Source organism: Calidris pugnax, unplaced genomic scaffold, assembly GCF_001431845.1.
Source record: "Calidris pugnax isolate Ruff unplaced genomic scaffold, ASM143184v1 scaffold156, whole genome shotgun sequence".
NCBI classification, from domain to species: Eukaryota; Metazoa; Chordata; class Aves; order Charadriiformes; family Scolopacidae; genus Calidris; species Calidris pugnax.
This window is the reverse complement of record NW_015090889.1, coordinates 68,197-79,525: the sequence shown is the minus strand read 5'-3', so window position 1 is coordinate 79,525 and position 11,329 is coordinate 68,197. Positions and strand designations below refer to the sequence as shown.

The 11,329-nt window shown below is 39.1% G+C and overlaps 1 protein-coding gene across 3 annotated transcripts in view; it reads right to left on the bottom strand.

Annotated features, from left to right (window-relative positions):
- Positions 1 to 4,165: 4,165 nt before the first annotated feature.
- Positions 4,166 to 11,329, bottom strand: part of TTC33 (tetratricopeptide repeat domain 33) — a 45,280-nt gene continuing 38,116 nt past the window's right edge. For all 3 annotated transcript variants that reach the window (XM_014947651.1, XM_014947652.1, XM_014947654.1), the window contains exon 5: positions 4,166 to 4,533. In XM_014947651.1, the coding sequence (XP_014803137.1) occupies positions 4,183 to 4,533 (351 nt within the window). In that variant the 3' untranslated portion in view covers positions 4,166 to 4,182. The remainder of the gene's footprint in view (positions 4,534 to 11,329) is intronic.

Below are 11,329 nucleotides of genomic sequence, written 5' to 3'. Positions count from 1 at the left end.
GATGTTGTGATAGGACAAGGAGTAACAGTTTTAAACTGGAAGAGGACAGATTTAGATTAGATACTAGGAAGAAATTATTTACTGTGAGGGAGATGAGGCATTGGAAGAGGTTGCCCATGGAAGCTGTGGATGCCTCATTCCTGGATGTGTTCAAAACCAGGCTTGATGGGCCTTTGAGCAACCTGATCTAATAGAACTGTTAGTGCTCATGGCAGGAGGGTCGGAACTTGGTTGTCCTTAAGTGTCCCAACACAAACCATTCTATGATATGATTATACTTCAGGCAAATTTACTGTTAGAGCTACTAAATACCAGATCTTTCCACTCCTTGGCCTTGTTCTAGACCCACCACCTTTACTGGTTCTGGAAACCAACTGAAGTCTAAATCACCTGGTTCGTGAACCCAAATAGTCAACTCACTGCCCACCTCTAGTCTTTCCCTTTGATCATTTACCCTCTACAACCCTTGGAGCTCCTGGTGTTGAAACTTTTAGAAAATCAGGCCTCAAAACCAGGCCAGCACACTTGGCAGGATCCAGCAATCAACTATGCTCATGAAGTCCTCCCATTTCTAGAGTAGCCCTCCCTGGAGATACCACAGGCCAAGGACCCCAGTCCATTTGGGAACATGATGTTAACGTGATACTGACCTCCGATAAACACAGGCTGTCTGCAACCTGCCAATAAACCAAGCCCACATGCTTCTGCTTTCCTGTGCCCCAGTCCTAGCTACCCTAATTATAGTTTTATAGCTATTATATGACCTCAAAATAAACTAAGAGAGCACCTGCCCTCAACTTCAGTTTTTACCTCCTTCCCCTTGGTTTGAGGATCTGAGGAGTGCTTACCTTGTATGGCCAGTAAGTTTCCAATGCTACCTCTCTCATCTTGATCCCCAACACCACCAGATACTCAAAGACAACTTTCAGGAACTAGAATAGTAGAATAGATTGTAACATTTGCTTTTTTCCCCCTCCATAACTACTTTTAAAATCCAATCCAATTATTAAATTAGAGTTACTGTTGTGTTGTCTAATCCATACTTTTTTTACCCTCTAGTGTTGTCAGAAAGGACTTACTCTCTCTCAGTATAATCTATGTTTAGTTTTTTTAAGATGCTTATCTCCATCTATAAGCATGGCGTTCATCAGCCCTGGTTCAGCATTTGAAGTAAACTGCCAGTCAGTCACCTTCAGCTTCCTTTGTAGTCAATGGAAATAATTAGGCACCTTGGGAGGCTGATTCAACTCCCTCTAAGATACTTATCTAACACAAGGCATATGAATGGCTCTCTGAGGCTGTGTATTTCTTTCCATTGCATATAAAGGGATTCAAAGGGAAAAATTATATTTAAAAGTACAATTGTAGATTTTAAATTAAGCAAAATTAATCCAACTAACCTACTGTTGTTGTTGAGATTTCCTCATTAATAACATTGCAACTCTTCAACATTTTAATATATAATTCATATGGAAGGAAAACACATGGAAGCTACTACACTAGTGATGATGAAGAACAATAAAAATAAATTCCTGCTGGCTAAGTGGGAGTGTGCTTCACAGATATCCTATTTTTGATAACAAAGGTTTTCTTCTTCAGGTCTCTCATTTGGATACCTCTGAGCGGTTTCAAAGCACTGAGCACCTTCTATTAAACATTGTTCCTGAGATATCTTTTTTTTTTTTAACTATCGCACATTACCATGTTCAGCAGAGACAGAAGAAGCCAACTGGTTAAATGAATAACATTCTAAAATGGTCAATGGTAACTCTTATTCTTGTTATAACCAGAAGAACGAACACACATCACTAAGCAGCACAGAAGTCAGTATTTTATTCAGAGATCCAAAAAAAAACTCCATACATGCAAAACATGGCATGCTGCACAAAACCCAACGTTGAAATCATCACTATTTGAACTTCTTCCCAGTTTGAGAATAACAGTGTCACGAAAACTTACCTCCTCCTCTACAGTGCTCTACAAGACCACTACAGCCCCTACACCACCTAGAATTCATAACCCGAATTAACCAGAAGAGCACATGTTGTAGCTGGGATGGAAACAGCCACCCCTCAAACCTGGCACGGCTGTTCTGCCTGACGGTGTAGCTGCACACCCCTCCGCTCGCTGGGCCCAGCAGTCAACAGGAATTCTGTGAATCATTTCAGTGGAAACAGATTCCGTGATAACAGGGCTCCCCGGCAGGAGGGAGGCAGCCCTTCCTGTATGAGTAAATGCGTTACGCTGGCACGGAGAAAGAAAAGGTGTGTTGGATTGTAGCTGAGCTCCTTCAAAACGAGAACATAACCCACAGCTTCTCACACATCCCCCCTCTTCCAGCCAGAGAACCTTGCTTCTTTGAAGAAATCTGTTTAAATCCTTCTCATATTAAGTCTTCCTATGGCTGAATAGATTGTATTGGTTGTTAGGAAAAACAAGATTAAGATACTCCTCAGCTGAGACAATTTAAACAGCCATGCCTTAACCAAATGCCTATTCTGTAAGCATTTAAGATCTATTTCTGAATTCAATGAAAATGTACATAAAAATGTAGCAGGGGAATGTTTTATATTTCTTAATATATTTTAGTTGCTGTAATTATAGTCATTTTGAATACTCAGGACATGTTGAAAAATGTAAATTTTTTGTGTGTGCACGTGCAAGCACAGACCTAAAAATTCACATACATATAAAAATACATTTCGGGAATCTTAAAAAAAACTAATGACAACTTAGTAAGTACAACAACACTGCACTTAAGTTTTTGGAAGGGATAATTAATTTCTACAAAGACTATAAGTGTCGTCTTAAATAAAGACATTCAACTGAAAGTATGATCTGGGATAAATAATTTTTCTACAATACTGTTTATATTGCAAAAATCACTATGCTTCTCAAGCATTATTATTTTCTTTTCAAATTGTTATTTTGAAAATAGGTAAGAAAAATGAAGATGACTGATTTCAAAAGGTTTCACTTGTTTACAAAACTATTATTCAAATGTTTTGATAATTCTAAATACTATCAAAATCAAGTAGACATGATGTGTTCCAAATCCCGAATCAGCTGGCCATTTCTTCCAGTCCAGTTAGGAGGTGACCATCTCTACCGTGTCTCCAAGAGAGTGAAAAGAGTACAGAGTGCTCAGTACAGAGCACACCAAAAAAACAGCCTGACTTCATTTCACTGAACTGCCCATGTCAGGACCTACAGCCACCTTCCCCTAAGGAAAGATGAACCTTCAACAAATCTACTCCCAAGTTAACACAACGTGAACACCCACCACAGCATCCAAAATCCAAAAAGGATAAAAAGGGAGAATCGGGCAATGCTGCCCTGAAAAACCGGTCCACTAAAAGCACATTTTAAATGGCAGGTCATAAGAATTAGGAAAAACAGATTGACTTTATCAGATTAACCACACTAGAAGAGAAAAAGTTAAACGTAATACACTGAGATACACCTAACTCCAACTCCCATGATTTGACTTCTGGTGATGACTGTAGCACAACACTCAAGATAAGTTTCAGTCTCAGCTGAATGTTCTTTCTTCTGGTAAAGCATTTAGTAATAACTAAGCATTCAGTGGTGTTTGGTTTAGCATTTCCTTTCATGTAATCAGAAAGTGTTTAACCCCTTCACCCATGAAAACAACATACAGCTTTCTACTGATTTCATTTGACTCAAATCAGATACCAGATCTAGCACACACACAAGCAAAATAAAAATCCGTCTCTGCTTTACAGGAAACTTCCTCATAAAAAAAGCAATCTTGATGAAAACAAAGACTTCTGATAACAGACAACAGTTCACACTTTAACTGGAAGATAAACAATGCTATTGAATAAGGATTGAAATAGATTTAAAAAAACCCCAAACTTTATCTTTTACAGTGTGAACAAAAGCTTATTAATTACTGGGAAAATGTAGACATTAACTTGTAAAATTATGAAATACATAAAGATGACAGCAGTTGTAAGAATGTAGTTATGCATTTTAACATTACATTTGTACATAAGATTTTTAGAATCAACTCTTGGCATTCTTCTCCAAAAATATGGATGGAACTTCCAATTCTTCAGATTTTGTTGGCCCTCCCACTGCTTATAAAACAAAACCAAAGCAAGCCAAATACAATAAATAACACCAGTTCTTAAAACCGTGGCAACCCCTACGGCCGCCCTACCGGGCTCTGATGAAAAGGGTTTCATCAGGAGTTGTAGGACAATTCTCCTTCTCAGTAACAGTCTCCACCGTGCCTGAGGCAGACACAATCACTACTGTTTTAGCTGCTGGAAGAGCCTTCTCCTTCTCTGCAATGGCAGCACAGACTGCCACAATTTCATCACTTTCAAAGTCATAGTCTGGGATCAATTCTTGTGCGAGCTCTTTTTCATTTACCAGGGCTTGCACTGCCTCAGTCTTTGTTGCCTTCTGCTGTTCATGCAGTTTTCTTGCCCAGGAAAGGTCCTCTTTCCATACTTCAGGGTTCATTGGAAAGATGTGTAAGGACACCTGGAAACTTCGGATTGCCTATAAACAGGAAAGAAACAAGGATTAGAAACTTTAAAGCCTCCATATTTCATCTTAGAAATTAACAACAACAAAAAATAATGACATACATCATTCAAGCAAAGACAAAAGTGACCTCACTCCAGTCTGGTTTTAGTAGAACAATCCTCCCTCAGATGTAAGTTCAACAGCAGCATCAACCCCTAATTACCGTGCACAAACATACCTAAATATATATATATATATAAAGGTAAAAGCAAAAATAATTTTTGTTTTGATGGTTTTCTATCCCACTTTTCTCCTATCATCAGATGTATGGGAAGGCAAAAGCAGACAAGTATGGTTTAAAGATCTACAGAAAAGGGATGACTGGGATTTGAAGTATCACTAATATTACTGCTTTTAAACTAGCATAAAGTCATTTCACAACCAGACCTAATACTACAGCAATCGTAGCCCCATGATAAGCAATTTCTGTAACATGTTTGTGGTTGCAAATGCACTTACCTAAACAGGTAAAAGTAGACAAACTCCCAAATTGGAGTTGCTCTAACTAAGAACTCCAATAATCTTATAAATTATGTAATATTAATACAAGTAAGCATAATTGATATTGTTTCTCCTGTCTTTCATCTCAATTGGGAAAAGTCCCACAAATACGAATACTCAACACAGAAGCTGTTAAATATAAAAAAAGGCGACCATCTAATCCAGCAGATATAATAATTGGCAGTAAGAAGAGATCGCAAAAATACTGGAAAAATGCTAGACCAAGAATTACAACTGTATGGTATTACATCAACTCTGAAAAGGTCAAGACTGACCTTACCTACTCAGACTTATGTGTACATACAGAGAGGCACGTATGTATTTCACTTTTATGACTGTATGGTCAGTTATGGAAGTGGCCACCTGAATGACCAAACTCTTGTGTGACGACATACAGAAGCCTTCCTGTAGGGTGGGAAAACAGCGATGATATGGATTTGGGTTATATTTGGGAAGAGGTCTAGCAACGTGCATATATACCATCAAATTCCATATTCTATTGTAATTTATAAATACTTACACTGTACAAATTCATTTGAAAAATCACAACATTTCATCTGCATTGGCAGAAACTGCCAATTCATTCTCCTACTGGCACAGATTAATATATGGACTCTGACGTGAACGCAGCAGACAGGAGATACAAATCAGATTTAGGAAATGCTGATTATGCTATCAGTATTACTGCTGTTGTAATAGGCAGCCTTTCAGTTCCAGGAAAAAAAATCACAATACTTTATTATTGGTCCACAGCCAGCTCTGAAGTGTAGGAGCATGCCGAACTTTAAACAGGAGTGCAGTTTAATTCTTGCAAAACAGCATTGTTCTAAGCAACTTTGCTAGCTTTTCACTTCCAGGGCTAGATTAGATATAAATAAGCACTAAATGCTCTTGGGTTTTTTTGTATTTCTGTTGAAAACGAAAATATAAACAAACACTATCTGCTTTAAAGCTTTCCATGAAAGAGGCACCCTAACTAAACCTGTCTATATAGCCATGGTCATGCACAATAAACAACATTAAATACAATAATCAAATACAAGGTCAAATTTAATAAGCTTAGAAGCTGCCCAGATGATTCATACAATACAGCATAAAACGATCATCTTTGTAAATCTATTAAAAAAAAAGATTCTGTATGTGACAGTTTTATAAATAAATCATAAAATAATAATAATACAATAATAAAGTCAATTTTAAGTGCTGTAAAATATCAGAGGGATTCATTTTAAAGCAGCAATGTAATACTGAAAAATACAGAATTGTCATCCACATAAAATTTCATATTGCCACTGTAACTGCTTCCACAGCCATTAATATTAGACAGAAGAAAATAACAGTGCTACTTTTAATTCTCCCACTGATGGATATACAAGTCTTCTTTTCCAACTGCCTGTCTGGCATTACAGGAAAATGTGGTGGCACTAGATAAACTTGTATTTCTAGCATCATTTTAATGGGCAGTTGTGGTTTTAGAGACCCTGAACGTAAGGACTACGGGATTTTTACTGGTAACAACAGACAAGGTTGTGACCAGTTGCTGAGGTTCTCAACAACTTTTTTGTCTGTCTTCGCTGTCAGCCCTTCTCCTCACACCTCCCAAGTTGAAGGACCAGGCAAAAACAGGGTCTATGAGAATGAAGAACCACCCACTACAGAAGAAGAGCACGTTCAAAACCTTCTAAGGAACCTGAAGGTGCATAAGTCCATGGGACCTGATGAAATCCATCCACAGGTCCTGAGGGAGCTGGCAGATGAAGTTGCTAAGCTGCTTTCCACAATATTTGAAAAGTTGTAGCAGTCTGGTGAAGTTCCCACTGACTGGAAAAGCGGAAACATAACCCCCATTTTCAAAAAAGGAAAAAAGGAAGAGCCGGAGAACTACAGGCTGGTCAGTCTCACCTCTGTGCCCAGCAGGATCATGAAGCAGATCCTCCTGGAATCTCTGCTAAGGCATGTGAAAAATAAGGACATGATTTGTGACAGCCAAAAAGGCTTCACAAAGGGCAAGTCATGCCTGAAGAAATCTGGTGGCCTTCTATGATGTTGCCACAGCATTGGTAGGTAAGGGGAGAGCAACAAGTGTCATCTACCTGGACTTATGCAAAGCGTTTGACATGGTCCCACGTGACATCCTGGTCCCTAAATTGGAAAGTCATGGATTTGATGGATGGACCACTTGGTGAACCAGGAACTGGCTGGATGGCCACACTCTAAGGGTTGCGGTCAACAGCTCAATGTCCAGGTGGAAGCCAGTGACGAGTGGCGTTCCTCAGGGATCAGTACTGGAACCGGTGCTGTTTAACATCTTTGTTGGAGACATCGACAGCGGGATTGAGTGCACACTCAGGCAAGTTTGCCAATGACACCAAGCTGTGTGGCACGGTCAACACACTGCAGGGAAGGGATGCCATTCAGAGGAATCTGGACAGACTGGAGAGGTGGGCCTGTGCAAACCTTATGAAGTTCAAGCAGGCCAAGTGCAAGGTCCTGCACGTGGGTCATGGCAATCCCTGGCACAAATACAGGGTGGGAAGAGAATGGATTAAGAGCAGCACAGAGAAGAAGAACTGGGGGCCCTTGGTGGATGAGAAGCTCAACCTGAGCTATTAATGTGTGCTGGCAGCCCAGAAAGCCAACTGCATCTTGAGCTGCATCAAAACAAGTGTGGCCAGCAGGTTAAGGAAGGCGATTCTACCTCTCTACTCCACTCTGGTCGCACCCCACCTTGAGTACTGCATCCAGCTCTGGAGTCTTCAGCACAGGAGGGACATGGACCTGTTGGAATAGGACCAGAGGAGGGCCACGAAGAGGATCAGAGGACTGGAGCACCTCTCCTATGAGAACAGGCTGAGAAAGCCTGGAAAAGGGAAGGCTCCAGAGAGATCTTAAGATCTTTCAGTACTTAAAGGGAACTTATAAGAAGGATGAGGACAGACTTTTTAGCAGAGGCTGTTGCAATAGGAAAAGGGTAATGGTTTTAGACTAAAAGAGGGCAGATTTAGACTAGACATAAGGAAGAATTTTTTTATGATGAGGGTAGTGAGACACTGGAACAGGTTGCCCAGAGAGGTTGTAGATGCCCCATTCCTGGAAACATTCATGATCCAATTAGACGGCTTTCAGCAACCTGATCTAGAGGAATGCAAACCTGCTTATTGCAGGGGGGTTGGAACTAGATGATTCTTAAAGTCCCTTCCTACCTAAACTATTCCATGATGCTATAATATTTTATTGGAATTTAAGTCTTCTTTCTTGCACTACTCACATGACAATAAATAAATAATTTTTACAGAAACCTTTAGCACTGAAACACTCATGAAATTTTAGTATATTTAAAGACATCTCATTACAGTTGTCTGCTTTAAACAAAATATTAAAACCAATTATTTCAGATATGTTCACTCTAATAATTATATATGATATAATCTGAATGGTAAATGTCTATTTTAACTACAAACTGTTAGGCTGAACTTTTCTATACAACCTTTCAGATTATTTCTTTTTTTCAATAAAAATTTTCTCTCTGGAAATTTCAGCAAAAGTAATTCTTCCATCTTCAAGAATGGGCGGAACAATTAATATTTTGCAGTTCTTACATTTATAAAACCATTTTAGTCAAAGGTTCTGGTGCTCTCACGTTTTATAGAAAAGACTTGAAATAGAGGAGGCAAATTTCCCCTGTGTGAAAGACATCACCTCTGCCTTGTGATTTGCCTTACAACTATTGGAATTTGGTCAAGTTATAAACCCTAAAAAGTCTTTGTTTCTATTTGGTATGTGTCTGTGACATGATGCTAGCTTAATTCTCCTGTGCTGGAGATTTATGCAGTGTGGATGAAGATGCATCATCCTCAGGGGTGACTCACAGCACAGGTCTTCCGTGGACCGCAGTGCCTGATGGGTAGCACAAGAGGCCAGAGGACACGTGCCTAAGCTCAGAGGTATAAGAAGAGAACAGGAATTTAATGGCCTGTGGCAACTGATAGAAAAAGATCTCCTCAGTTTCTTTGGGCCCAGACACACATTCCTGTACAGACTCAAGTTTCAGAAAACTTCCCATCAGCCACTGTGCCGATTTCAAGTTTCTCTTCAAGGAGCCTCTTCCTCACTTCCCAGTGAGGTACTTCCTTCTTCCCCTTCCTTTTGGTGAGTTACTCCCATTTCCTAGATTTCATTTTGCACAAACTCGCTCCTTCCCAGCCCTCTTTCCTCCCAGTGCTTCCTGCCTGTCTGACTTTACACCTCAGTGAGCATCCCTGCAAGGCACTGCACCGTGCTCTGCAGAAGTCACTGCTTCATGATGCCTCCACCATAAAGATCTCTATGCTATGGCTCCACTACATGCATGGACATAATTCTGGATGGTTGAGGGAACAGCAACCAAAAAAAGAAATCTATGCCATCCTAGAAATTCACATATTTAGCCCAAGAAAATAAAACCTGAAGTGACTTCTAAATCAGGAAAGTCCTGGAAGATGGAAAACATTTACCTATTTCCAAATTATACTGCTAAAATTATTACAGGAATTTTTTAAAAATGGTAAAGCAACTTTCTCCCCAGTCCCAGTTTGTACTCTGCATCTGTTTTAGCTAATGCTTTTAATTACAAGGTCTAAATGTTGAGAAAGACTTTCTCAGCATGGTTAAAGTCTCAAAAGTTCTGAGCATCTGATGAGTAACTAACAGAAGGCACCAGCTAAGTCAGTGGGGAATGCTTGCAACAACTGAGTACTCCTGCTAGAAATGTAGGTCATTTTAACTTTTGGAGACTTGCTTGACCTTCTGCTTTCTTGGCGGAAAATATAAATAACCTCTGAGTTGAAGACATTCCCATGCATGAAAAAAGTGACACCCAGAGCTGGTTGCCCATGACCATGTCCTGATGGCTTATGAATTTCTTCAAGGTGCAAGACTCAGTCACTTTCCGCTGATCTTTTTTTTTTCTTTTTTTTAATGCTACTTTTGTTTTGCTTTTTTATTTAATGAAAGCATGGGTCTTACTCTGTCTCATGGGAAAAAACTGCTTTAATGAAGATATCAATATGAAACTGTTACTGCATCAGTTGTCATCACCAATGCAGTAATCATCATTTGTAAAAACAAATATTTACAATTATATGAGAGAAATATTGCAAGCTCCATTACATTTCTACAGTTCCTACATTCACATTGCAAAGTTTACTCAGTTGTACTACTGAAAATTGATACATAGAGTATAAGGAATTTCTGCCTTTACAGAAATAAAGTTCTGCCTCCTCACATTTAAGTATTACAGTTGAATTACCCTATGTAGTAAATTCAGAAAAAGAAAGCAAACAGACTTCGTAACAGCTAAATAAAAAGTGGTTAATTTATCTCACCCTTTGTGTCACAAGTTCAACAAAACCAAACTAAAACATCTTTCTTTCTTTGCAATAAATTAATAGATTATGCAGCTCATAGTAGAAATTATATTTGTTTCAAAGCTGTATTTTCGACCTGGGAAACTTGAAATCAAAACAGAGCAAATTAGTTTTTCCTAAGAAAAAGTGCATCATTCATTGTGAAGTAATAAAAATATTTACAGCAGACTGTTTGGCAGGATGTGGGTAGCGAAAACAGACATTGGTGGAGGAGAAACGAAACAAAGAAACAGAAGAAGCTGCTCCTGAGAAGAGTGGTAATTCCCAAATATCAGACATGACTAAAAAACCCTGAAACTTATGCTTTATTAACTTTTCTTTGCAAAAATATGATGCAGTGAAAAATTTAAAAATAACGGTAATGAAAGGATAATGGGAAAAGTCTTCTTGTGACTTAGATCACCTGGTCGAGAAGCCTCTTCAGGTTCAATAATTATGAAATCGTTTAGTGTTTTAAGACCCCTCCAATCTTAACCTTTTAAGACTGCTTAAAAATTGCTTGGTTCAGAAATAAATTGTGAACATTATGTGCATTTTAGATTAACTCCCTAAGTTCTTTGTCAATGAGAACAATATGCCTCAAAGACAGAAAGGCAAAAAGGCAGAAACGCCCAGTACTGAAGCACTGGAGACACCACCAGGAGCTTTCCCACCCCTGAGCTCCCTGCTCAGAGACAGACAAAAACATTCAGAGGGGAAACTACCTGGTGATAACTCCCTCTTCACAGACTGTAAGGTCAGTATAACAATTACAGCAGCACACATAGTAGTGTTTTGTTTCAGGTGAATAATGTGCTGTGATGCAAATCTCTGATTGTTCCCACCTAAAATGCTTCAGTTTGCACCATGGAATAATCTCAGAC